The sequence below is a fragment of the Ursus americanus genome, chromosome 30 (assembly GCF_024610735.1).
Source record: "Ursus americanus isolate L20-20 chromosome 30, mUrsAme1.1.p, whole genome shotgun sequence".
In the NCBI taxonomy this organism is placed as follows: Eukaryota; Metazoa; Chordata; class Mammalia; order Carnivora; family Ursidae; genus Ursus; species Ursus americanus.
In genome coordinates, this window is record NC_142156.1 from 28689166 (window position 1) to 28717159 (window position 27994).

Sequence of the window (27994 nt, forward strand, 5' to 3'; positions counted from 1 at the left end):
TCCCTCTCCCCAGGCCTCCGGACAAAGTCCTTACCGGTGGCTGGACTCATCGGGGATCCCCACGCTCCGGCCAGTCCCGGCCGCCACGCCCTCGGGCCCACGCCCTCGGGCCAGCGCCCCCAGCCAGCTACCGCCGGCGCCGCCATTCCTGTGGCCGCCTGCAGGGGCCGCCGCCTCTTCAAAAATGCGCCGCCTTTGTCTGGGGCCGCGCGGCGCCGGAGCACCGGGCGGGCTGAACGCCTCCTGCGGCCCGGCCTGCGCGCCCCGGGACCCCGCGCCGCCCACACTCTCTCCTCCTTCCCCAGCCCCGCACGCCCCCCCCCCACCAACGCACCCCGCCCGGCCAGCGCCCAGGTGAGCGCCCCGCCCGCCGCGAGGCCCCGCCCAGCCCCGCCCCCGCCCCGCCCCGGCCCGGCCGGCGGGGGGACCGGGCGGATTCCTCGCGCGTCAAACCACATGATCCCATAAAACATTCATCCGCTCCCGGCCCGCGCCGCGAGCGCCTCGCCAGTCTGCGCCGCCGCCGCCCTCGCCCTCCGCGCCAGCGGCCCCGCCAGCCCAGCCGACCGGGGGAGCGGAGCGCGCTCAGCCTCGTCCCGCGGCCGGGCCGGGGCCGGGCCAGAGCGGCAGCGCCTGGATGCGGACCCGGCCGCGGGGAGACGGGCGCCGGCCCCGAAGCGACTTTCGGTCCCCGTCGCGCCCCGCCCGACCCCTAAGATGAAGAGGGCGTCCGCCGGAGGTGAGTGCCGTTCCGCACCCGAGCCGGGCCGGCGGGGTGGGGACGGTGGGGGCGGCCCCTCCCGGAGCTGCAGGGCCAGGCCGGGGCTGCCGAGGCAGGCAGAAGGGTCACCGGGCGGCCGTGAGGGCCACCGCAGTGCCGCGCCGGGCTGGGGCCGCGGGCGCCCCGGTCCCCGGAGGGCGGAGCCCGAGACAGCAGGAAAAGTTGCCGCTTCCCAAGAAAGTTGGCCGCGGCGGCGGGGCCGGGGGCGGCAGGGCCGTGTGGCCCCGGACGCCGGGCCGGGGCCGGGGTGGGGTCTGCCGGCTGGAAGGGCGGGGTCCAGCCTCGGAGCGCCCCGGCCTCGAAGGGGTTAATGAGCAGGGTTGCAGAAACGTGGGTACCAAGCAGGGGTGGGGGTATCCGGTCGCTTCCACCCTTGGCCGGAGGACTCCGCTCAGGACCTCTGGTTTCTCTGGGGTCAGGCCGCAGCGGGATGAATGGGGGCGTTGTCGACAGTAGAGGGCGTGGGGGGCGGGGCTGGCCCAGAGCTGCCCCCCGGGGGGCTGGTGAGGAGAAGAGGCAGCCTTAGCAACCCCCCACCCGAGCCTAGGGGCCCCTGGGGGCTCAGCTAAGAGGCTCCAGAAGTGGTGGGGCTCGCAGCATCCCCTCCCTGGCAACCCTCATGGGACTCCTTCTGCTACCTGGTGCGAGGTCCTGAGGGAGGGGTGTGGGGAGTGACCTCCTGTGAGGGAAGTTGGGCATGCCCTGCCTGGAGGGTGCCCCTTGGTGCCCACCCAGACTGCCCTGCTGATGTCCACCGTGCCGCAGGCGGCACACACGTTTCCTTGCACGTGCACGTGTCTACAAGGGCTGCACACTTGTACACCGCGTGTGCACACGCATGCCAGGCTGCCCCAGTGTGCACGCGCACACATGCTGTGGATGCACATCCATGTCCTCGCCCCCGCCTGCACGCCTACCACCACACATGCATGCACATAGCTTGCCTGCTGTGGTCTCCACACTTGGCACATGCTGAGGCTTCTTAGTGGGACCCGCTCCCTTGCCTACATGCACATGTGTTGAGGGGGAGGCTCTGGGCAGCCAGAGCTCACAGATGGAGGGGCGAGAAACCGGGTGCAGGAGCATGGCCCCACCTCTGTCTGCCTACCCCCGTGTCCTGGGAGTCTCCCCTTCGCAGCCCCTTGGGGCTTTGTGTGTGTGTGTGTGTGTGTGTGTGTGTGTGTGTGTGTGTGAGAGAGAGAGAGAGAGAGACTCAGTATGCTTCTGCACGTGTGTGTGTCTCTGCACTTGTGGCCGTGTGTGCCTGTGGTCACATCGGCATGTGTGTCTTTGCCTCCAGTGTCTCTTTGCCTGCCCCTGTATGCCCAGACAGGCTGTGAACAGGTCTTACCCAAATCTTGAGCAGAGGCACGGGTGTGTGCTGTGTGCTGAGGAGCTAATTCAGTGAGCCCAGGCTAAGGTGTGAGGCCAGAGGGCTCCCAGCCACTCTTCCCCTTCCCCCTGTGCAGCAGCAATGGTGGCCGATGGGGGCTGGGACTCACCTGGGCGGGGAAGACCCATTTCAAACCTCGAGATCAACACAGTGACAGACCAGACCCTTCCTCCATGCTCTGTAGTCACTGCCACTAAGCCCAATGGGGACCAGGTATGTGCCCGCCCTGAGGTTGACCCAGGGTGACCTCAGGAAGGCCCTGCCCTCGGGCCTCAGTCTCTCCATGGTAGGAGACTTATTGGTAAGGTGTTCTGTGGTATGTCAGCTGCCTCAGGTGTTGTGTGGGGCACGGAGGTAAGGGTGTTAGTGACCCACCCTCACTATAGTGAGGAGGACCTTGGGCCGGGGCTTGGAGAGACAGGGCCATACTGCCTGGTCCCCATCGATGTCCTTGTCTATAGAATGGAGACAAGTGGGTCATCCTTATAGAGTGTGCGGGGGTGAAACAGAGGGGTGGGCTGGAAGTTGGGCCCCATGGCAGGACAGGCTGAGGGGCTGGCCTGGCCACTCCTCTTTTCTAAGCCAGACAAGGTGAGGGAGAAGCAAGCCCCATGGGACAGACTGAGCCAGGCGGTTGTCAGCACCCTACCACCTGGCAGAGGGCTGCTCATAAACCCTGGCTGCTGGGGGTGGGATAGCAGAATATCCTGGATTTGGGTCCTGGCGCAGCCACCCATAGGTGGTATGACCTTGGGTATGACAGTTCATCTCTGTGTGCCTCAGCCTTCTCACCCATGACATGGGCCAGTAATCAGGCATCCCGCATGGATTGTTGGGGGCACTTCTAGGCCAAGGTCCCCACAGGGTTCTGATGCCAGTGCTTTTGCCTTCAAAACACCCAAAACATCACCCCTCCACACACACCACCCCAGGCAGTGGTTCCCACAAATGGAAGTCCTCCTGGAACCCTTGCACTGACAACTGGACCTCTTTTCTACCTATTTGCAGATTGGGGAAAAAAAGGCACATAAAGGTCACAGGGGAGTTGGAAAGGGGTGATGGACAGTTGGGGGGCAGGAAGTGAGAGCCCTGCAGAAGGTGGGAGGTGGCCTGCAGAACACTCAAGCCTCAGTTTCTCTGAGCGAGGATTAACAGCGAGCCGGGTGTCCTGCAGCGGGGACTGGCCCTCTCCCTGTGGTCGCGGATGAAAAGTAGGGGAGAGGGCCCAGTGTGTCTCAGGAAGCAAGAGGGCTTGTGGGGGTGTCTGTAGAAGACCCCCCCACCACAGGATGTGCTGGGGCTCTGGAAGGCAGAAGAGGAAGTCTTGCTGTCTGAGGAGCCCGAGGGCTGGCCCAAGAGCCATGTGAGTTTGCTGTTACTCATTGCGAGTGACAGACCTTGAGGGGCTGGCCGTGTGTGGCCCTGGTTCCCCCACGCTCTCTGGACTCCAACCTCTGCTGCTCCCAGGCCGGGGGACTTGTGCTCACCGTGGCCAGTGCTGCCTCTTGGCTCCAGCCCCTCCTTGCTCCCTGCCCCCGGCCTGAATTCACGGCTTCATGGCACGGATGCCTGTGGCAGCTGGTGCAGCACCAGGAGGGTCCCGGCTGGTGCAAGCAGAAGGAACCCATCCCCCGGGGCTGCATTTCCTGCTCTCCTGGGCCTCTGGCCAGAGAGTCTCCACAGAGCCTCAGTCAGCCGGAAAGGGGTTAGGAGAACAGGAGCACCAGGAAGGAGTTCCACGGTGAATAAGTGAATTGCATGGAATGAGTGAATGGGTATGTGAACGAATGTTTGAGTGTGTGAGGGGAGTGTGTATAAGTGTGACACTCCTGCCCCTGGGCCCTGTTGTGGGGCTCCTGAGGGCTCTTGGCTGTGCCTGGTTAACAAGTTCATGCCGCCCCACCCCCAGCCTGGTGGACCTGACCCCTGACCCCCCAGGCAGGGCTGCCTGTCCCTTGGTGGCCACCCAGGGACTGGGCCTCAAGGTCCGTAGGAGCCGGCCTGGCTGCCCAAACCCCTCTACCCCGTCCCTTCAGCTGTGCTGTGGCACTAGCCCCCAGCGCCCCCACCTACCCTCTCAAGTAACCCCTCAGGCACCTCGGCACTCCTCAGTGTCCCCCCACCCTGTGGCCCAGCTGCCCCATCCTGGACACTGCATTTGCTCCTTATCCGTTTACTCAGACACCCGTTCGTTACTCATTCATTTGTTCCTAGCCTGTCAGACCCTCTTTGGAGTCAGGCAAATAAAGGGATGTGATCCTTGCCCTCCTGAGTTTATAGGACCAAATGCTTTAAAGGATAGGTGGTCACAGAGCTAAAAATGGAAGCGCAGCCAGAGGGTGGGCCCGTCGTCCACACCCGCTGCAGCTCCCTGAACCGTCACTGGGGCGTGTGGGCCCAGCCGGGTGCTGTGTGTGCTGCAGTTTCTTCTTTTGTCGCTGTATTTTAAACATTTTGCACGTCGGGAACTATTCTTGTGCATCATGGGTTTACTGGTGTATGTGGAATCCCTTCCTGAGGATTCGCCGTAATTTATTTATCTGAACTTGCCTTGGCTTCTCGTGCTGTCCGTGGTCCTGCAGCCGGCCCCCAGGGAGGTACACTCAGCACATGCCCCCAGCGTCCTCACTGCGGGCCCTGACAGTCCCCCCGCCACCCCGAGGGCCTGGCCACAGACTCCCTTCCCCAAAGCAAAGGTGGCAGACCCTGATCCCCACCCCCTCCCGACATTTTATGGGGTGGGCTCCCTGGGCCGCTCCTTCACCTGGGGTCCAGTTTCTCACTGGTAGTGGTGGATTCTGCTTCTGGGCTTTGATCAGGATTCTGACTCGGGATGGCCTTTATGCAGCTGGGCTTCCGGCTGCCTCTCTTCTGCCCCCTTCACACAGCATCTGCCCTCACCCTGCAGCATCCTGACAGTCCTGTCTCCACGTGGGCCCGCTGCCTTGCCCTGCTGAGAGAGGGTGGAGGATGGGCCATGCGGCACCATCCTACAGCCTTGAGCACCCCCTCCCCCAGAACAGGGCAGCCAGGCCCAGGAAGCGCCGCTGAAAGGCAGGGCTATGGGCAGACCTCCTGGAGGGGCCATGGAAGGGGCTGTGTGGGTGGAGGCCAGGGGCTTGGGTTGGCTCAGGTGGGCCGGGCAGGCTGTGAGCCCTGTCGGGGCCCAGGCACAGGGAGCTGGTCCGGCGGTGATGCAGGGAGACCAAATGGAGGGCCCGGGGTGCCAGGAGCTGACCCAGCTTTGTCCAGACAGCCCACCCAGCACCGTGGGGGCACTCCTCTGCTCTCTGGTCAGCACCTAGGCGTTCCTAACTGGCCACCACGGGTCACATGCCACGTTATCAAAGTTCTACAGAATGTTGATAGGGACTGAACAAGGGTTTCGTGGTCAAGCAAATATGGGACTGGCTGGGTTAAGTGGCACTGACAGATCTCCTTTACCACAGGGTGTCTCGGGGCCTCAGGTTTACAAGCAGATTGGGCAGGGCCTCTGATGGTCACCCCTGTGTGACACACTTCAGGGACCGGTGTGCCCAGAAACTGTTTTGGGCAACAGTGACTGAGATTCCTCAGATGGCCTGGGAGGGAGACCTTCAGGCCCCCAGTCAGGGCTCCAGGGATGGGTGGGCCATCCTACACAAACCCTGCAGCCACAGCACCTGGTGGGTGGAGGGACCACACTTCTCCTGGCAGTGTGAGGCAATGTGCAAATTTAACCTTTGGGTTTATGACTCTATTTCTTTGCAGCAAATGTCACGGGAAATGTCAGGCTGGGGCTGAAGCTGGTGAAGGGCCCATCGAGGAAGGGGGTGGAGTGCTGAGGGGCTCGGGCCAAGGCAGGGCTCTGGGCCCCTCACCTCCTCCAGGGAGCCTTCTCAGATTGCTCCTCGCTTGCCTGGGCCCAGCGCCGTGTCCTCCATCTGTCCCAGCTATTGTGACCTTGTTGAGATGTTGCCTTTATTCACCTCCTGCCAGGGCCCAGATGGGGCGGGCTCAGAGACCTGCCAGAAGTCTCCCCATCCCGAAGTCTGGGCAGGCATTGGATTAGCCCGTGTATTGCCGGCTCACTGTGTGACCTTGGGCCGCACCCGCCCTTTCCTGGTCACCGGAGGCTTCATCCGTAATCCACGGCTGTTGACCAGAGGTGGTGCTTCTGGTTCAGTGCCTTTGTGGGTGGGAAAACGCTCGAGTCTGAGGTATGTAGGGTACTGGGCTCTGGGGGAGAGAGATGGGGGCTAGGCGGCTGGCTCCCAGTATCATGTCACAGCCCCAGGCACACAGTAGGTGCTCCATAAAGAGCAAGGGACAGTGAGTAGACTATGGAAGGCAAGGAGGTGCGGGGGCTCAAGACCAGCTGGGAATCCAGAGCCCCCAGACTTGCTTGCCTCCACACCCACCCCAGCAAGGCCAGCTCTGAGGCCCAGGTTGGCCCATTGCTGAGTTCTGCTGTGGCCCGCAGGTCCCAGCAATTGCTTAGCAAGCATTTTTTGCCTCCCTGCTATATGCCAGGCCTATGCAGTTGAACAGGGGTCTCAGGCCCCTAGGCTGCCCCACATGTATTTCCCCTGCATGTGTAGCTCTGCTCCAATGGAGTAACAGGCCCCGCAGATCCAGTCTGTCTGATGCTGATCACCCCTGTACCACCTGCCCCTCCACCCCCAATATCTACACCCAAGGCCCAGGGTCCTGGCTGCCTCCCACCCCCAAAGGCACGTCCAATGTCAAGCTGGGCCCCAGGGAAACCCATCACCTTTTATCCCTCAGTGAGGGCCTGCTATGGGCCGGTCCCCTCCCAGGTCCATAGCCACAGATGCCCACAGCTGCCTGCCTGCCATCTCGTCCTCCTTTCAGGCGCTGAGATGCTTTCCTAAAACATGTTGCCTGCCAGCCAGGCTCCTCCTGTTTAAACTCTCCCACGTCTACCCCTGGATGAGCCCCCATTGTTTTCAGGGCCTGGGCCAGGGAGTCTCATTTGGGAATCTTCTCTTCCATCCTCACTGGGGAAGGCCTCCAGCTCCCTGGTCTCAGCACCCAATATGCACACCTGTGCCTGCCTCCCCATCACCACGTCCCCGAGTCCAGCCCAAGCCTGGCACTGGGACATGGGGAATGAGTTCCCAAGAGATGCAGGAGCTGGCAGTCCTGGCCCTGGGGATGGCTGCTGGTTGTCAGGAGCAGGCCAGTTGCCCAAGGTGGCTGCAAGAAGGCAGCCCCCCTCCGGAACTCACATGAGCAAAGGCATGGGTCTAGAGAAAGACAGAGATGCCATCCTGTGGGGGCTGCCCTCCAGGCAAAGGCTGGGCAGGCAGTGTCTGGCATTGGGACCCTCTCGGCTTTAGCCCAGAGCCAGCTGAGCACCTGGGTATGTCACTCACCTTCTGAGTCTTTCTGTCACACAGGAGACTCTGAAGGGGGAGTCAACATTGAATGCTGCCCACAAGGCCCAGCCCCTTATGGGAGCTTGATTGTCCCATTCAGGTGGGACCCCCTTCCCTAGGCTGGAACTTCCTATGGATACAGAGGTTGGTGATGGGCTTTCCAAGACCCTCAGTGGGTCATGGGGCCCCCACCTTCCAGGGGCCCCCTTGGGTTCCCAAGTCCTTCGCAGCTGCCCTGCCCTGAGGGGGTCTGTGGTAGAACTCGGGCAGCAGGGTAGAGAAGCGTGTGTGGGCCACTGTGCTGCCTGGAGCAGAAGACTCTGTTGAGCCACGGGAGCACAGAGGAGGAGGCCCTGTCTGGGCCTGCCACTCCCCTATCAGTCCTCCTGCCATGAGGGTCTTTGCTACCTTTCCCAAGGGGCGTCTGTGACATATCAGTTCATGCCAAGGGGAGCCAAGTGAGGAGTGGGGCTGGGAGGCTGCAGTGGGCTGAGGATGGGATATGCAGAAGTCCAGGCAGGGCCAGTGGCAGGGGAGTCTGGAGGGGTGTCTGGGACCCACATAAGGTGAGGAGTCTCCAAGTCCCAGCAGGGGTCTGGGGCAGTTGGGCACTGGGCCTGGTCACCCCATACTGACTCAGAAGGAAATTCAAGGTCCCTCTGCCTTCCCAGTGTGGAGATTTCTGCGCCCACAATTCACTTTGCAGCAGCTTTGTGTTACAGTGGAAGGGGTGCCCCATGGTCTTTGGGCAGGGTGGGGTGCAGGCAGCAGGAGGTTGGGCCATCTGCCCCCTGAGTGTGGCTTCCAGCCCAAAAGCATCTCCCATCCCCAAAGACGTGGCTGGAATCAGAATTACAGAGAAAGGCTAGTCCTAGCCAGCCACCAGAATGGGCTGGGTATCACATCATAGCAGTCTTGGAAGGGCTGTGGGCCCCAAGGTCACACAGCAGGCTCACACCCAGCTCTCCCACCTGCTCCCACAGGCCTTCACCCGCATCCACAGCACACCCCAGGCAGGAACTGCGAGTGGGCCCTGGTGCTCTGCCCTGCCCCCACCCTCCCCAGAGCCCTGCCACATTCCTCCCACAGCTCTGTACTGTCCACTTCCCTCGGCCGCCCTGCTTGAGGCCTCCCTGCTCTCCCAGGACACATTCAGCCCCCTCCTTTTCCTTAGAGAGCATAGTGCTAGCTAGGTACACCACTGCCGAGCCCCCACCCAGGCTCCATGGGGCCTCCTAAGGGATGAAGCTGTGTGAGGCAGTGGCCTATGAGCCTGGGGGCAACTGGGCTCTTAGGTTTCTTTGGGGGCTGAGGCCAAGACCCCCAGGGCCATCTGAGGAAGATGCAGGACCGCCGCTATCTCTATGGCAGTGAACACTCCTCACCCCACGGCATGGGTGGACTTCCCCACACGACAGGGACTGATGGAGGAGCTGAGGGAGGCCCTGGGTGTGGTTCTGGAGTATGGCCTGGCAGCTGGTCCCCCAGCATCCCCTGGGCAGGACCCTCCCCACCCTCAATGGGATTAGCCAGGCCCCAAGATGTACCCTGGGGGTCGGGGCTGGGAGAGGGATCTGGGCAGGTCCCTGAGGATCAGTTGTCTCTCCCTCCATTCTCTTGGTGAAGTATTTTCTAGCCTTTAGTTTCAGGCCAGCCCTGTGTTAGGCAGCAGGGACCCCTAGACTCTTGTGACACATTCTGCCCCCAGGGCCCGTAGGGCGCAGGGAGATACCCCAAAGCCTATGAGGTTCCCAGGAGACAGAAGTGCTAGTGGGGGTGTGGTGAGGACTCTGAAGCCTGGGCCCCCGCCCTGAGGTCACCCTGGCCCTAGGTCTTAAAGAGGCACTAGAGCTATTCGTCTATGTGGGTGGCTCCTGGTGGGAGCAGAAGCCGGGAAATTCTGGGACAGCAAACTCCAGGCCGGGTGGCCCGGGCTGCTGAGCTGGGCCTAGGCCGTTTTGCAGGGGGAGGAGGAGAGGGGAGTTAGGTGAGGAGCTTATGGGGGTCAAGAGGGGAGCCGAGGGGGGGAATTGCGGGATCTCAGGCTGGAAGGACAGGGTGGAGTGGGCAGTGGCATGCCCTCCTCCCGGCTCAGCCCCAGCGGGAGGCCAGCCCCTCTGCTCTGTGTGTTCCCGGCCATATGACACGTGGCCCCTGCACACCGGCCGTGTCCAGGCTGTCTTTCATCTCCCTGCCTCAGCCCCAATTTATGTCAGGCAGAGGCTGACACGGGGACAGGTGTGACAAGTGTCTGGCTTCCTGTTCAAAAATTGGCAAAAGAAAAACTCTCCCCATAAAGATATTCCATCTACATACCTCCTGGATGTCACCGAGAGGACCCGTCACCGCTAAGACAGATGGTGGCCCTAATGGACTCCATTCTTTACCTGCTGCTGGAGCCACGGCCCAGTCCCCAGGGTGGCCTGAGGCGGGTGGTGGCAGTGTGTGTGTGTGTGTGTGTGTGTGTGTGTGTGTGTGCACGTCAGTGCCCCTACAGAGCCCTCCCCAATGCCATGGCTGACTCTCTCCCCGCTCCAGATCATAGGAAGCTTGATATAGGCATGACCCTCCTTGTCAGAGACAAGGGGACCGGCGGAGGGTGGGGGGGCGGGGGGGCGTGCACTATGTTTCTAGGGCAGGTGGTGCGAATTAGGAGTGAGGGGCTCCAGATCTTCACCCTCAGGCCCTGCCAGGTGGCCAACACCAGCACTGGTAAGTTCACCATCCCCACATTGCCCCAAGGCCCAGTCACTCACACAAGAACCCTCAGGCCTCGCTGATGCTTTCCCCCTGCCAAGTACCCCTTCGTAGGGGCCCACGAGTTGTGACCCTGGCCAGACTCCAGGGCTCTGCTCGTTCACCTGCTCCCTTCAGTGGCCCCATCGGAGCTGAGTCCAGCGTTGGGGGCAGGAGTGAGGATGGACGCCACAGGCAAGGTTGTAGTGTGGGAGGGGAACAGGTTGGGAAGGGTCTAGCCTCCAAGGGCTGGCATGGTGGGACTCTGAGAAGAGCCCTTCTGAGGGGAAGTGTTGGGAATAGGGCAGGCATTCTAGAAAGGGGAGCAGCCTGAGCAAAGGCTCATGGGAGCCATAGGGTCCAATGCACGTGCCAGGGTCGGAGCTGGAGGGAGGCTCGGTCAGGCATGAGCATGCTCTTTCTAGCTGTGACTTGACCTCCCTTCTGTCAGGTGGGGACAGTGGGTCCCTGCTGGGGGTGACATGAGGCACCCCTGAGATGATTCCACGGTGAGCCAGGCATTTCCAGTGTACCCACTGTGCACCAGCCCTGCGTGGGCTGTGTGGTCTCCCCATACCCTGGAAGTAGGTTTGGTTATCCCCATTTTCCAGGTGATGGAACAGGTCCCAAGAGGTTGGAAGATCTGCCTGAGGCCCCAGAGAGGCTGAGTCAACACCAAAGCCCTGTCTTTCTCGAACCATCCTGCAGGGCTGGCTGTGGTGGGCAGGGACCCCATGGCATGGGCGGGTCTTAGAAGGGGGGTCCCCCTGCAAGAGTACTGCCTCACTCACCCTTCTCAGGGCAGGGCTGCCTCATCCAGTGTTGGCACATGAGACCAAACAAACCAAGCTGAAACCATTTCTGATTTTACCGGTTGGTGTGTGTGTTGTAAAAAAATCTGGAAAGATATATCAAAGATGTAAGAAAGAAGTTGTATTAGTCAGCTCAGGCTGTCATAACAAAATACCGCAGACTGGGTGGCTTCAACAACAGAAATTTATTTTTTCACCATTCTGGAGGCGGGTAGTCTGATCAGGGTGCCGGCACGGTCCGGTTCTGGTAAGAGCTCTCTTCCTGGCTTGCAGATGCCACCTTCTCGCACGTCCCCGCGTGAAAACAAGCCCTGCAGTATCTCTTCTTAGAAGGGCCCTAATTCCATCAGGGGGGCCCCACCCGCAGGATCTCATCTAGGTCCCCATCTCTCAAGGTCCCTCTTCCAAATACCATCACATTGGGGGTTAGGGCTTCAACATAGGAATCTGGGGGAGACAGAAACATTTCTATAACGCAAGAGAAATTGCCTTTGGCTTCGGGGTGCTGTTGCCCCGCCCCCGTGGGGATGTGCGTACCCCGTGGGCTCTCCTTGACCTGCAGGTCCTCGGGGAATGCTGTCCCCACAGCCTTGCAAAGTCTGCAACTTGCATGTCTGTAGTGATGGACATTTCTTACACTCATGTGTGACACACATTTAGGGTGTGTGCTGGTCACCAGCTGTGGTCCTGTCCCCGTGGAGCCCACAGCCCATGGGGGGCAACCGAAGGAAGCTAGCAACGCGGAGACCTGCTAAGTTGACCAGCGAGGTGTGTGGTGAAATGGGCGCCCTGGCAGTGGATGGAGGTGGCGGGTGTCAGGGTCCAAAGTGGGTGGAGTGGGTCCACCAAATGCTCCTACCCCTGGGGATTTCACAGATGACCAACGGAGACCTGAGAGGCAAGGTCACTGGTGGCTCCTGAGTTGAGCTGGGCAAAATGGCTCAGCTAGGAGGTGCCCCAGCCTCTCGGGCCTGTAACTGCCGTGCCAGGGGGGCAGGGAGGCAGCTGGGGAGGAGCAGGAGTGGGGATAGGTGGGCACAGCCTGGTTTCCTGCAGCCTGGCCTGGGAGGGAGGCAGCGACTGCCTGACCAGTGGGTTGCAGAGTTTTAAGTAGGCGCTTCCTGCAAGGGGTGCTACTCTGGTGTGTGGGCCAAAGGCACCCTGTTCCCTGGTCATCTGCTTCCTCCTCTTCATGGGGCTCCCCGGGCCCTGTGGGGCCACCAAGGCTGCAGGGTCAATGTGAGGGGGAACTTGGGGAGTGCAGTCTTTCTCACTTTTGTTCAGCAGTTACTGAGTGCCTGCTGTGTGCGGCTCTGCCCACAGATCCGCAGATAAGCACGCTGAGCCCCTGGGAGTTGGCAGCCAGCTAGGGGCACCGCGGGGGGGGGGGGGTGGCAAGTCTGTCTGACCTGGGTCTAGGCTTACACTAGAGACCCTCATGTGTTGAGCTGGGAGAGGAGGGAATGAGGATGGGGGCAGGGCTTGAGCTTTCAGGGGCTCTTCCCCCGGCCTGACCCCTCTTTGGCCCAGGGTACATATGTGCCCTGGGTCTAGGGGGTAGGCTGGGCCTCTTTGGGAGCTCCCGGCAGGTGTTGGAGGTAGGGAGAGGCTGGAGCACCTGCACTGACCCCTCCCGGGTCCTAGGGACAGGTGCTGAGGAATAAGGCCGCCTTCCCTAGCCCCCACCCCCCCCAAGGCAGCCAACCCCCTTCCACATGCCAGCTTCTGGCACATCAGCCTCAGGAAGTAGCCGAAATACACTGACCTGCTTTTCCAGGAGGCAGTGGCGCCTGGTCCTCCCACCCTCACTGGTGAGAAGCCGCCAACAATCTCCATCCCAAATTGATTTCAAATAAGGAAGAGTTATCACACACAATCATATAGGAATAATTTATCACTCGTTAATAAAAGAGCAATTACTTATTCACGTCGCCCCTGCCTGTGCGCCGCGGGTTCGGTGGCAGAAACGCAACTGGGGCTCTCACTGAAGCCGAGGAAAGCCTGCTTGTGCTCAGTCAAGGTCAGAGCACGCCCTCCCCAGGGGCCACAGACCCCCACACTGGAGGCTCCATGTGCACACAGCCCCCTGCCAGGTTTACCTGCTGGGCCCCCTGTTCTTGGGGGTCTTCATTCTGAAGTGGGGGTCTCAGGTCTGTGAACTGGGCAGAGATGAGAAGGAGCTGCGGTGGGGCTTTGTCCAGGTGTGGAAGGTCTGAGCACACAGCTGAATTTTCAGGCCAGAAGCTGTCCTGTCAAGTGTCTGAATTGTAGAGGCCTCTGGAGCCGAGAGCCCGGAGTGTCCCTAGAGAGGCGGAGCAACCTCGGTGACCCTTGGCTGAGCATGGTGCCAAAGAGCTTCGTTCAGGGCCACGGAGATGCTGCTCGAGCAACCGCAGGCCTGCTTTCTCCTCCTGCACCTCAGAGATGCCCGCGTCTAAACCACATTCACCTCCACCTTCAGGCAGATACACTTTATTTTCTCTTTTTTATTTATCTCTATTTCTGAGATTTCAGTGCCAAGTATACAGTCATTTTGAAAAGATAAAATGGTCAACCATATCTTGCTCAAAGTTAAAACCTACTCCCAATCTAGGGCTAGTCTGAGAATTGGTTTGCTCTGCCCCAGACCCCATTCCTCCTTGAAAGCAGCCACTGTTGCTCTGTTCCCTGTTTTTCCAAGTGGTTGCCTTCATATTTCCGTGGCTCCTACCCCAGCCCCCTAGCATACTTCCCGGTGTGGTTATCTCACTACCATCAGTTAAATTCATAACCAGTGTTTCCCAACCCAGGTCACATAAATGCCTTTCACCACCCCACCACAGGTTGGAGGAGCAAGGGTTATTTTGGTGACCTTTCTGCTCTCGTATGGCCTTTGGTTTCCCTGGAGTTTATAGTTGACTTTGTCTTTTCTCCCTTGTCCCATCTACCACCCTCATGTGCTTTCTCTCCACCTCGGGTGTTCTACTGGGTGTCTCATTTAACTCCAGGGAGGTCTGACCCCAGACCTTTGTCTTGCTGTCCCCACATGGATCAGGCATGCTGTAGTCCCCTCATAGCTGCCCAGGACTTCCATCATCACCCAATGTTTCCTAGGCCCCACATTTTCCTCATTCTGGGTTTATATCGTAGTTCTAGCTGACGCACAGCCCCAACTAACTCTCTAAGGAATTTACAGTGAAGAATCATTCTGTGAGTCCTCATATGTTAGCAAACCTATTCAAGCTAGATTGGCCTGATCCAGAATCCCATGTTGAAAATAATGTCCCTCAGAATTTTGAAGCCATTGCAATTTTGTTATCTTCTTGGCATCCAGTGTGCTGTAGAGAGGTCTGATGCCACAATGCTTTCCCCTTGGGAGCTTCAGGCCTCTTTTGAACCCCCAGGGGACTGAAATCACATTGTGAATGTGGGCACTTGCCCAGTGGAGGGCTGGGTCTTCAGCTCTGGAAATTTTCTGGTATTATTTCTTTGATAACTTTTTTCTCCTCTATTTTCTCTGTTTTCTCAGATATTTGACCTATATTTGTCTTCTGAATCTCATCAAGTTTTTTTCTTTCTTTCTCTTTGTTTTTCTTTCTGGAAGACTTCCTTGACCTTGTTTTCCAACCCTTCTATTGATTTTTTTTTTTGTAATTTTAGTAATTCTATTTTTAACTTCCAGGTACTCTTCTTGTTTTCTGATGGCTCCTTGTTCATAGCACCCTGTTCTTGTTTGAAATCTCCTTCTATCCCTGAGAGGACACTGATTAGATTTTTTCCCCTAATTTTTATCTATTCCCTGCACTGTCTCTGCTTCCTTTAGAGTTGTTTTCTCTCTTGTCTGCATTAGAGTCTTTTCCAGATGCCTGGTTTTTCTGGTCATGTGTTCTAGGGAAGCAGTGTTGAGAGTGGGGCTTATCAACTGGCAGGTTTTGGGTGATCAGGCAGGAGCCACCCTGAGCACCCCCAGAAGCCCATGGTGGAGACACTTCCTCTGGGTGTTTCTCCGGGGGAGTAGCCCCATCTTCCTGGTCCTCGCCCTTCTTAACACATACTTCATCGTCATCATCTTGGCTCTTGAGGAGGGGGGATGAGCATTTGTCTCTAACACAGGTGGTGGGTGGGCAGGGAAGGGACCCACTGAGTGTGCCAGTGTTCAGTATGGCACTGGGATGCCACCTCTGAGCTATAGGCCTAACCCCCCTGGGTTCCTCACCTGAGATGGGGCTGACCGAAGGTCCTCTCGGGAGGCAGAACACCAGCCATGGAGCTGGAGGCATCTCAGGGCCCTGGAAAGGCTGGTGCTAGCCCACTGTCATCCTCATGTCATGGGTGTTGAGACAGACCCAGAGCTGGCCAGCAGCTTCCCCAGCCACTCCACGAAGGGCTAAAGAGCCCACATCTGAGCCTGGGACGACCAGACCCCAGGGCCCACTAGCCCAGGGAACAACAAGTTTGGGCTGAGGATAAGGGGCAGTAGGAAGTCAAGGGGCCCAGAGCATGGTGGGGGGGTGCTCAACAGCTGGCCTGCTGTGGCGGGAACAGTTGCCCCTCTGCTGTATGGGTCTCTAGGGCTCAGGGCCTGCTCTGGTCACCTGGGGCAATGGCAGGGGTTCTTAGATCCTGTCCCCTGGCCTCAGCTGGTATGCACGGTCACCTCACCTCACTAGACCTCATGCCCTTTTCTGAAGAGTGGGTTTGATGGTCATCCCCTTGCTGTGCTGTGGGATGTCATGAGACCTCAGAAGTCTGTGCCTTGAGCAGTCCCAGGGAGGCCAAAGGCCCTATCTCTCCCCTCTTCCTCCCTGTCCCCTGGCACAGGCCATGTGTGGGCTGACTGGCCTTGATGGGAGACATGCTTGGCCAAGCAGCCCCATGCAACCTCAAGGTACTGATGCCGGAGTGGGCATCCTTGGGTCACAACCCTGCTCAGAGGTTTCTGATGTCCACCCCACACTGGCCTGCTGCTCACCCACTTCTGGAGCTCCCCACCCTTGTGCGAGGCTAGCTACACTCCAGACTGGCCCAGGTTGGTCCCAGGCTGGTTCTGAGCTGCCTGTGATCTGAGGGCCTTACACATGACTGGTGTGATGATGATGGTGGTGGTATTGGTGACAAGGATCATGGGCCTCTACAGCACTCTTTCCATTCAAGATTCTGGCCAGAGGTCCATGGGATGGTCCAGGGAAGCCTACTTGCAAGGAGGCCCCTACACTCAGTGTCTCTCTCCTTTTCTGACAGAGTCATCCCACCTTTACTTTTTCTTTGTTCTCAAATGGGAAGATCTGTCAGCTGAGGCCTGGACCTTGTCATCCTGGGAAGGGCATCAAACCTGACCTGCCATGTCCCCTCCTCCCAGCCCAAGTGGACAGGCTGGTAGTAGTGGGCCAGAGGGTTGCCCCCAGTGTGACCTGGCCACAGAGCCCCAAGAGGAGGGCACAGGGTTCTGGTGCTGTTGGATTGGCATGGAGGGAGTTGTGGCCCAGAGACCCCAAGACCACCCCCCTCCTTAGATTGTCTTCCTGAAGCACAGGCTGGTGCCATGTGGATGAGGGCCTCCGCCCACCACCCCAGTGCCTGAAGACAGCCTCCTTACAGCCAGCTTTGTTCGTCAGTGTTTTAAGTGTCCTCTTTAATGCATGTTTGGCCACCAGCCCCTCAACAACCTCTTTAGCAAAATCATTGTGTTTCTTTTGACCTACCCTCGATTTGGGGGTCACCTTCCCTCCAGCCCCATGAGAGGCCATCAGGCTCTGTCCATCCCAGCAGTGTGGTCTCAGCAGGACAGTGGCCTTCTCTGACCCTTGGTTTCCTTTTCTTTAGGTGGGGGTTTAAGTGACCTCTGCAGGGCCACGGTGAGGGTGAGGGTGAGGTTGAGGGTGGCAATACCCATGCGCAGCAGGTGCTCTGTGTGCTCTAATCACAAGCCAGGTCGGCAAACTGTTTCTCTAAAGGGCCAGATCCTGAACGGTTTCAGCTCTGTGGGCCACACCGTGTGGGGGTACTACTCCACTCAGCCGTGGTAGTGCTAAAGCAGCACGATAAACGCCCAGGTGTGGCCATATGCTGATAACCTATTATTTACAAAAACAGGTGGCGGCTGGTGGGCTGGTTTGCCAGATGCTGATAGAATAGGAGGCATGAGGACCCATTGGCTCAGACAAGGGTTTCACTCTGGTCACCTGGACATGGTGCCCTGGCCAGTGGTGACCCAAATGGGAGGATCTCATCACTATCTCTGGAAACTCTCGTCCCCTGGAAAGGGCCAGACCCCATGGCCCTTCCCACTTGTCTCTGTCCAGGGGTTCTCACCACCCTCCACTGGGTTTCTCCATGGTCTCAGCAGGTGCTACTCTCCCACCACCCCAGCTTAGTTACAAAGCCCCTGAGCACCCTTCATCCTTAACACCCCTTCCCAAGGCCTGACTGCCCTGGTCAGTCCTGGGACAGTTCAGGTAGGCTGCAATCCAGCTGCTCCCTCAGGATCTGAGGCAGACAGCCGAAAGGGCGGGACTGGCTGATCCCAGAGGGCGAGGGAATGTGGGCCTCCCGAGACCTGCACTTGTCTTTGCATAGAAGAATAAATCCCACTCGTACAGAGGCCACTGGCCTGCCTTGTTGGTGATGGCTGGTGCCGAGGTTGGTGACAAGTGCCAAGGGCTCCAGAGCATGTGAGGACATGCCCTCCTGTCTTGTCCCACCGCAGAAGAGAGCAGACCCTCTGCAGCCCTGCTTCCTGGCAAGAGCTCCCCGTGTCTGTCTGACCTCATCACAGCAAGCCTCTGCTATTTGGCCGACTCACCCACAGTGCCCCGACCCACCCAGGCTCTGGCAGCCAAAGGCCCAGAAGTGTACTCCTATTGTGTGTTCCTGTAGCGTGAGCCCCGAGCGTGTGTTCCTGCAGCGTGCGCCCCGAGTGAGTGTTCCTGCAGCGTGCGCCCCGAGCGCGTGTTTCTGTAGCATGCGCCCTGAGCGTGTGTTCCTGTAGCGTGTGCCCCAGGTGTGCATTCTTTTTTTTTTTTTTTAAAGATTTTATTTATTTATTCGACAGAGATAGAGACAGCCAGCGAGAGAGGGAACACAAGCAGGGGGAGTGGGAGAGGAAGATGCAGGCTCACAGCAGAGGAGCCTGATGTGGGGCTCGATCCCATAACACCGGGATCACGCCCTGAGCCGAAGGCAGACGCTTAACCGCTGTGCCACCCAGGCGCCCCCCCAGGTGTGCATTCTTATAAGTGCACCGAAGAGTGCACTCCTGCACTGTGTCTGCCCTGTTGGAGGCTGATGCTCTGGGCCTCAGAGAGGTGGTCAGCATCTGGCAGGATCAGATGCAGGGTTCTGGGAGGAGGTGGGATGTTTTGGGGTGGGGGCTGGTACCCAGTCCTGGATAGGAGCTGACAGTGAGAAGGGGTCAGGGAAGGCAGGGGTCATGGTGGCAGGTATGTGGCAGTGCAGGTCCCAGGTCCCGACACTGGGGGTGCCCCATTCCTGAGCTGCCCCCCTGGGGTGGGGCAGGGTCATTTTGGCCACCAGCTGATTCCTCATTAACATCCTCTGGGGACTTGAGCCCACACTGGCCGCCAGATTGAATTAGTTAAGGGACCAACTGATGAGTGGTTGTGGAGACAGATTCCCCAGGTAACTAGGCAGTGGGTGTTTGTTGGTGGTTTTGATGAGGGGCAGGTAGGGGATGCCCACCTCCTGTGAGGGAGGGGATGCTGGCTGAATCCCTGGAGTGAGGGGGGGTGTCCTGAACCCTGGGTGGGTTTTCAGGTGAACAGAGCCTCCAGATGCTGACATCATCAGCCCCCACTGTGGGGCTCCCTGTGGTGGGGGCCAACGGAGATGCATCAGGTAGAAACACCGGCTGGACAGGGTGAGGTTCCAGAGCCATCTGGTCCAGCAGCCCAGCCTTGGCCAAGGATGGATTCCCAAGGCATGATTACAGGGCCAAGGATCCCGCCCATCAGACGGTCTGCCTGGACACCCACCCTGGCAATGGGCTCGGGTGTTCCTCCCCTGGTGTCCCCCTGATGTCTGGGGCCAGGTCAGGATTCCATGGTCCCTTAAATCCCCCACATGGCACATGCCATGTAGCAGGGTGACCACCTATGGTCAGCCTGCTCCTTGATTGTAAGTGTTCCAAGCCAGGGACTGGTCTCATGCTGACAGGTGCGGCCCCTATCATGGGGTACCCCCTTAGGAACACACTCTTGGGGCGCCTGGGTGGCACAGCGGTTAAGCATCTGCCTTCTGCTCAGGGCGTGATCCCGGCGTTATGGGATCGAGCCCCACATCAGGCTCCTCCGTTACGAGCCTGCTTCTTCCTCTCTCACTCCCCCTGCTTGTGTTCCTTCTCTCGCTGGCTGTCTCTATCTCTGTCAAATAAATGAAATAAAAAAATCTTAAAAAAAAAAAAAAAAAAAGGAACACACCCTTAGTGTAAGCTGTGCATCGAAGACCTCCAGCCCTCAAGAGGCCCAGGCCCCCCTCCCCCAGCAGCCTTGGTTTCTTGGCTTTGAAAGGGACCCAGGGCCCTCCCAGGTGCTGCGTTAGCTGGAAATTTTAAGGGGGAACATAGCTTGGGTTTCGGGGTTGGGTAAGGTGGGGACGGGGGAGCTTTAACTCTCTAGTGCCAAGCAAGGCCTTTAGTGATTAGACACCATGGGGCTGGGAATCCTACGAGTCCTGGTACTGTGAACAGGTGACTTCCCCTACCCAACCTCATTTTCCTCCCCTCTAAAACAGGAAAATAAAACAGGCCCCCAGGAGGATTCAGTAGACCTCTGTTGGCCCCGAGTCCTCCCGTGCACTGAGTGCATCCAGGAGGCTGCCCCTACTCACTCTGCCTATGCTGGGCCTCAGTTTCCCTCACTGCTTGCAGCTTGGCCTGCTGCAACTGATCAGCCCTGGGTCCAGTGCCCTCCTTCCCTGGCGGGTGACCTTGCCTGTTATCGACCTGGCCTGCCCCTGCAGCTACTGCCCCAAGAAGATCAATAACGAGCGGGGCCTTGAGGGGCATGACCGGCAGCAGGGGCTGGCAGCCACACCCCCAGGGGATGCAGGCCCTCTCGGGGGTGGTCTGGCCCCTGGGAGCTGCTGCCAGCCTCCTCTCCCTGGCGCCAAGGAAGGGGCCTAGGAAAAGTCAAGGGCAGGCACACTGCCTCCTGCGCGTGTCCATGGGTTGCAGGACAGACAGAGGGTGGGAGGTGAATGTGAGGAAGTAGAGAAGACTGAGGAGGGGACAGATGGACGGTGGGGGTGAGCCAATCACTGGTGGAGGGCTGGCAGGGACGGGGAGCAGGCACAGGACAGGAAAGAGTGAGTACAGCACTGCTGGGGTGCCCTGACCCTCTGATGTGTGGATGCCACCGGCCCCCCACCCCTGCCTGGAGCTATTTCTGGCCTTGGTGTGCTGAGCTGTGGCCTCTTGTTCTGCGGTGTAACTGCGGTCTGTGACGTGACCCTTCTGGGGACGTTCTCGGTGATCAAGAGGGTCCTGAGCTGACCAATGTCCTGGTTGTGCTACAGCTGCCCAGGCCCCAACCCCAGCCTACTCACTCCAGTCTCCTGGGGGTGAGGGGGGCGCAGGCAGCAACTCAGAGCCTCCCTGGAGATGTCCCCTCCCAGCCACAGATGGCACAGGAGGGAGCTAGGTACCCCCGGTGCCTGCCTATGCCCTCGCAGCCTGGGCTCCATTCCTGGCTTGGCTGGACAGGCTTGGCTGGACATGGCCCCTTCTGGGCAGCACTGTGGCCCCTTCTCTTTCCCACACTTCCTCCTGGACCATCTCCAAGTGGGAGCAGTCCAGGGCTTAACTGCTCTCTACCTCAGTTTCCTAATCTATAAAATGGACATGTGATATTATAAAGAAAATGCATCCTCATGCAGCTCTGACTCATGCCTTCTATGCCAACTGGTAGACTCTCGTACTGCCCCTTGAATAGGGTGTTTCTGCTACCCCATTGCAGCAGGGAAGCCCAAGGGCACTGAGCCAGTGCTCCGGGCAGCCAAGCCTGCCAGCCCTGCGCTGTATCTATGACCTCATGGGGTCGGGGTGGCAGGCGGTGGTGGAAGCATCCCGTAGGACCTCAGGGAAGCTGCACACCTGCATACCTCAGCCCAGCCCAGGCTAGGGGACCCCCGAGAGGAGTAGAGGCCAGGAAACACACCAAAGACCTCCCCTGCGCCTGCAGCCTCTGGCACTGCCTGCCCCCGAGCTGCTGCCCTCAGCAGCCGCCTGCCCGACCACCCACTGGCTCCTGGGGCTGCTGGCGAGTCCCCAGAAGCCTCCCACCCCTCCTGGCTCCCCCCCTTCTCCTCCCCTTTCCTCCTCCCTCCCCTTCCCCCCCCCCCCCACTCTGCAGTGACCGGGAAGGAGAACCTGGGCCCTTTGCCGCCCAGAGGATGGGGCAGGGTAAGCAATGCAGCTGCCCTTTGGGACCACACGCAGGCCCGATGCGATTTGGGCTCCAGGGCCTCGTGAGCTGTCAGTCCTGCTTCGTCGGGCAGCCCTAGCGGGAGAGGCCCTGAGCGGCATCCCGTCACTGCCTCCCTGCACAGCCTCCCAGGCAGGAGTGGCCAGTCCTTCCCCAACGGTGGCCTTTGTGCCATTACCACTCCTGAGACAGACCTGAGCTAAGGGGGTAGCCCCTCCCATGACCCTGTGCGTCTCTCCATGGTTAGTGCTCTGGAGAAGGCCCTTGACAGGGCCATTCTGAGCTGAGGCCTAAGAAGAGGCAAGAGTCAGCCCCAGGGAGGGCAGGCGAGGGACAGGTTTGGGCCTGTGTGCAGCTCAGGTGGCCGGGCGGCCTGGTGTGGGAGTGTGCCTTGTGGTGTCTGCATGTGAGCCAGCGCTGTGGCAGGGCTGTTTTCTTGCCATGTGTTTGGAGGCGAGCTGGTATCGAATGCTCGCTGAGAACAGGAACCCAGTGAGGCTAGGCACAAGTGGGAGGTGCAGCTGAGGGGATGGGCTAGGAGGACAGGTTGGGGGACAGGATGGGGGGGACCAGATGGGAGGGGCACTTTTTCGGGTGCAGAGGGGTCAGATGAGTAACTGGGTCCAGCTCCTGGGGTGGGGTCAGGGATCACCATCCCGAAACCTGGCAGGGCCTCCTGTGTCCCTAGGGCCCCTGCTGTGAATATGAACACAGGCCGCAAAGTTGGGTTTGATTATCTCATAAAAAGATGCCCCCTCTGCTTGCTCAGCAGAGGGGTTGCCATGGAGACCAGCAGGCAGGCCCCAAGGGGGGCCAGGCTGGAGCCAATTACCGTGGCTGCAGCAAGGAGAGAGCCCACCACTGGCCGCTGCACTGACAGCAGGCCGGTGTGGAGGGACCGACCCTCAGAAGTCGGTTTCTGAAAAGCAGTTGGCTCAGCGGGAATGGAGCCGTGTCTGCGCCTGATGCCGGGTTCCCAGCAGGGCTGAGCCACACAGCTGCTCTGCCACTTACCCCCATGGCGTAGCTCAGCCCTGGAGCCTCGCTTGGGCCATTCTTAGAGTGGGTGTACCCCAAGCATGTGGCTTACGGCCTCCTGGGGGCCCAGGCTGGGGAGGGCTGGAGGCTGGAGGAGCAGCTAGTTCTCGTGAAGTCAGATGAACCTGACACCAGCCGAGCTCACAGACCACGGCTTCGGGCCTGGCAGCCACTGGACAGCTCCGACTTGGCAGGTGTGGTCACGATGGGTGGCTGCTGACATAGCCTGGTTGGTGGCGTGGCCCAGTTTGTGTCAGGGAGCGGTTGATGACATTGGCACAGCTGTGACGTTGCCTGGTTGGTGACGTGGCCCATCTGTGGTGGTGAGGTCCAGAGCCCAGCCTGGTGAGTACCCGGGGCCCCCATCCCACCCTGTTCCACGTCTTTCTCTTCCGTGAGTCCTCAGGGGCAGGAAGTACTGTTTTACTTCCGGTGATAGGTGAGACGCTGGTGAGCGCTGGCGTAATCAGGCCCGACTTTCCGAGAAGCCCCGTAAGGAGAGAGCCTGGAGAAGATGTCAGCAGTTTAAATAGAACAGCAGGCTGAGGGGCCCCCTCACAGCCTCCTATGCATGGCCAGCCGGGGGGGAGGGGGCAGTGTCCTGGGTTCGGGGAATTCTGGACCAGGCCTCCCTCTGTGGACCCCCACCCCGGGGCTAACAAATGGCCCAGCCCCATACACTGACAGAATGCAAGGGACAGATGAGCCCCAGGATGTGGGTTCCTATCCTGGGGACCAGAGTCCAGGAGGGCACACTCCTCATGACCACTGGACATGCTGGCCTTGCTAGGGCTCTGGGCTTGGGGCATGCATCTACACTGGCCCAGATAGAGAGGAGCCAGTGTGGCGAGGGCCCCAGCACGAGTGGTGGGGCCCCAAGGTCACAGTTCTGGGTGGGGGAAGCTGGCCCATGGGCCTCTCCTTCCTCCCACCTGGCTCCAGCCCCAGCACTTAGCCGGCCCCCTGTCTGCAGAATCCTGCTCTTAGCTAACTGCCAAGAAAGGTGTTAGCTGTCAATGCAGGTGTTAGCTGTCAAGGAAGGTGTTAGCTGATAACTCAAGTGTTAGCTGATAAGCCATAACCCTCCCAGGGGGATTCACATTTTAATAGACTCACTCCTGAAGGAGGAAAGAACCTTTGGCATTCAAAGAGGGGGCTCTAATGGTGGGATGATAGGCAGTGAGTTTCGTATTGGGGTGTGTGGCCCTGATGGTGAGACTGGCGTGGATACAGTGTCCCTGGAGTACAGGTCTTCGGTGAGGCCCTGTGTGTGTCTGGCCTCGAGATGGTGGGGGTGGGGGGTGGGTACGAGGAACTGTGCAGGCATCGATTGGCTGGGAAGGAGTAAGCTCCTCACCCAGGGAGGAGATCAAGCAGAGAATGAGGCCGAAGGGAGGAGCCTGCAGGAGGAGTTCCATGCCAAGTCAGGATGTGTGGTGGAGGGAGCAGCCTGTCTGGAGAGGGCACACAGGGCGGGCAGGGCTACACCTGCCTGCCCTCAGGCACCCAGGCTCCTGATCCTATAAGAGCGGAGTTGTTCTGCAGCCTCCGGTGCCTGTCAGTTTTGTGTGCCGTGGGGCCTCAGGGGCTCCAGGAGCCCGGGCAGGGGACCCGCACAGGGCACAGGGTCTGAGCCTCAGCCCCTCCCAGGCTGCAGCCAGGGGAGCTCTCAGGAGGAGCTGCCGCAGAAACCGCCGGAAACCCAGCAGTCGGCTGCCTGGCAGGCCCGGGAGTGAGCCTCGGCTCTGTGTGAGCTCAGCCGGCCTGATCCTCAGTGCTTACCAAGGGCCTCTCTCCCGGCCGGGCCTACGGGCTGGTGGGGCAGGAGGCAGGCCAGGGTGGTGCTGAGACTGACGGGGATGGTGGGCAGGTCCGGGGCGCTCGCTGGGGTACTGAGCAGGTGTCTGCAGGCATGAGTGTCCATCTCAGCAGGGCTTCAAATGGGCCTTGGTAGTGACCCAGCTAACCTCGAGAGGCTGGAGCGAGCACGTCAGCTCGTGCGTTTGAGCGCGGGGCGGGGCGGCACAGGGCGTCTGCAGGTGAGGCTGCTCTGTTGGAGCATGGGAACTCCCGCGGCAGGTTTTAGCTAAGTAGTTTCCGTGTGGCAGGTGGAGCAGGGATCACAGCACCTGAGTTTTCGGGGGTGACAGCATGTCCGCGGCCAGCTCAGGGCCCTCCTGAGGACTGATCCCAGGGGCCAGCCTGGCTCCAGCATGATCCCCAGCCTCACAGGGCCCTCTGCTTGTTATAACCACCTTTTCTCCTCTGCCCACAGGGAGCCAGCTGCTGGCCTGGGTGCTGTGGCTGCAGGCGTGGCGGGTGGCAGCACCATGCCCAGGTGCCTGTGTCTGCTACAACGAGCCCAAGGTGACGACGAGCTGTCCGCAGCAGGGCCTCCAGGCCGTGCCCACTGACATCCCGGCCGCCAGCCAGCGCGTCTTCCTGCACGGCAACCGCATTGTGCACGTGCCCGCTGCCGGCTTCCGGGCCTGCCGCAACCTCACCATCCTGTGGCTACATTCGAATGCGTTGGCCCGCATCGATGCTGCTGCCTTCACCGGCCTGGCCCTTCTCGAGCAGCTGGACCTCAGCGACAATGCACAGCTGCGTGCTGTGGACCCCGCCACGTTCCACGGCCTGAGCCGCCTGCACACGCTGCACCTGGACCGCTGCGGCCTGCAGGAGCTGGGCCCTGGCCTGTTCCGTGGCCTGACCGCCCTGCAGTACCTCTACCTGCAGGACAACGGGCTGCAGGCACTGCCTGATGACGCCTTCCGTGACCTGGGCAACCTCACGCACCTCTTCCTGCACGGCAACCGCATCCCCAGCGTGCCTGAGCGCGCCTTTCGAGGCCTGCACAGCCTCGATCGCCTCCTTCTGCATCAGAACCGCGTGGCCCGCGTGCACCCGCATGCCTTCCGTGACCTCGGCCGCCTCATGACGCTCTACCTGTTTGCCAACAACCTCTCGGCTCTGCCTGCAGAGGCCCTGGCGCCCCTGCGTGCCCTGCAGTACCTGCGGCTCAATGACAACCCCTGGGTGTGTGACTGCCGGGCCCGCCCGCTCTGGGCCTGGCTGCAGCAGTTCCGCGGCTCCTCGTCTGAGCTGCCCTGCAGCCTGCCGCCGCACCTGGCCGGCCGCGACCTCAAGCGCTTGGCCGCCACTGACCTGGAGGGCTGCGCCGTGGCTGCCAGGCCCTCCCGTCCCATCCGGACCGGTTGGCCTACTGACGACGAGCCTCTGGGGCTGCCCAAGTGCTGCCAGCCGGACGGCGCAGACAAGTCCTCAGTGTTGGAGCCTGGGAGCCCAGCCTCGGCCGGCAATGCGCTCAAGGGACGTGTGCCATCTGGCGACAGCCCACCAGGCAACGGCTCTGGCCCTCGGCACATCAACGACTCCCCCTTCGGGACCCTGCCCGGCTCTGCTGAGCCACCGCTGAGCGGGATGCGGCCGGAGGGCTCCGAGCCGCCAGGGCCCCCCACCACAGGCCCTCGCCGGAAGCCAGGCTGTTCCCGCAAGAACCGCACCCGCAGCCAGTGCCGTCTGGGCCAGGCGAGCGGTGGGGGCGGCGGGGCCGGTGATGTGGAGGGCTCGGGCGCCCTGCCCAGCCTCACCTGCAGCCTGGCCCCCCTGGGCCTTGCGCTGGTGCTGTGGACGGTGCTTGGGCCCTGCTGACCAGCCACCGAGCGTGACGCCTTTCTCAGCAGTCAGGTGTGTGTGTACATACGGGGTCCCCTCCGTGCCGCCAGCCAGCATCAGGCGGCAGGCCCTCCCTGATGGACACGTCCGCCCGCCCACCCCATCTCCACCCCACCATGTTTACAGGGTGCGGCAGCAGCGTTTGTTCCAGAACGCCACCTCCCACCCGGATCGCGGTATATAGAGATATGCATTTTATTTTACTTGTGTAAAAATATCGGACGACGTGGAATAAAGAGATCTTTTCTTAAGCTGTGGCCTCTCAGGCTGGGGTGCTGTGGGCAATGAGAGGCATGTGGGCCCTGGAGGCGCAGCCCCGCCCCAGTCACAGGCACATGGAAGCCCTGAATGGGAAGGGAGCTGCCTGCTGCTGCAGCCTGCCGTTTCAGCCCAGTGGCACCCGTGGTGGTCACCAGGGATGTGTCATGCCCCTGCCCCCCCACCCCAGCCACATGAAGACTAACGTGCGTTAGTCCGTCGGGCACCTTAGCCACCTTCCATGTGAGTGGGGTTGATAGCGGTGTCTGTCCAGGGAGAGGTGTGTGGCCGGCACAGACCATGCACCAGGCCCACAAGAGCAGGTTGAGGCTGCCTTTGCGGAGACATCTGCTCTGCTGCCACCCAGGGTCCCTGGGGCTCCCAGCCTTCCACCGTAGCTGGCGCCGCCCAGCTACCCCCGGCTCCATGTGGGTTGGGATGGTCCCAGGGTGGCCCCGTGCGGGTAGACAGGGTGGCCCTGCGGGGAGCTGAGTGGGTGAGGCCAGGCCCCTCCCTTCCGAGATCCGGCAGGGGTTATGTGTACCGTCACACCACGGCACACAGTCTCGTGCCAGGCCCGCAGCCATGCCTGCATAGGCAGGTGCCCAGGCATGTGTGCACTGACACCATGCCACACCCCAAACACAGGCCTGCGTGGGTCTGCATGACCCTGATCACACGTGTGCACAAGCGGCACGTACGCAGCAGGGCAAGGACCACACGTATGCGCACACATGCATGCACACGTGTGCTTGCAAACACAGCACACACAGTATAGGCAAAAATATGCACATGCACGTTTTCTCAAGGCCTGGGCCCGTGAGGACTCAGACACAAAAGGGAAAGAGGCCACGTGGCCTGTGGCTGAAGCTCCCCCATCCCCCTGGGGCAGGGGCTTTGGGGGAGCAGGGTGAGGGAGGAAGCACAGTGAGTTGGGGGAGGGAGTAGGGGGAGCGTTGCTGGTGGAACCAGATGGCGGTGGGGGCGGCCAGGGCTCCAGAAGCCCAAGGGAAGGAGGAGGGAGGACTCGCTCAACAGCCAGGCTCCCAGCTCCCCTACCCAGCTCCTCAGTGCCCATGGAGTGGGCTCAGACCCTCCCCGCCCTGGGGCTCAAGGCAGAGTCAAGGGCCTCTTCTTGATCCTGGGCGCCCTGGCGCTACCTGCGCACCCCATCCCCGCTGGTATGAGCCCTTGCGGTTTGTCCCTTTGCACAAAGGGTGCCAGCACATCTCAGCTCAAAGAGCCGACTGCTTTGAGACTCCCCAGGCTCAGAGGGGGCAGCTCAGGCTGGCCCATGGGAGTAGGGACAGTGCTTGCCCAAAGCTCCTGTCCCAGCCCCTCTGGACCTGGAAGACCCTATTGCTCCCCCTCAGTAGCCTTCGCAGAGGCAGCTCTGTGGTGTCTGGTGTGGAGGTGCTGGACGGCCTCGGCCACATGCCTGAAGGCCACCGTCAGTGCTCCCTGGCTCCTTGTCCTTG

General features: G+C 60.4%; 1 protein-coding gene across 1 annotated transcript; it reads left to right on the top strand.

The window, feature by feature from the left end:
* The first annotated feature begins 473 nt into the window (after positions 1 to 473).
* On the top strand, positions 474 to 26521 carry RTN4R (reticulon 4 receptor). Its single transcript, XM_045815191.2, has 2 exons — positions 474 to 739; positions 24835 to 26521. The coding sequence occupies exons 1-2, from the start codon at positions 718 to 720 to the stop codon at positions 26232 to 26234; spliced, it is 1422 nt and encodes a 473-aa protein (XP_045671147.1). The 5' UTR covers positions 474 to 717; the 3' UTR covers positions 26235 to 26521.
* Positions 26522 to 27994: the final 1473 nt, after the last annotated feature.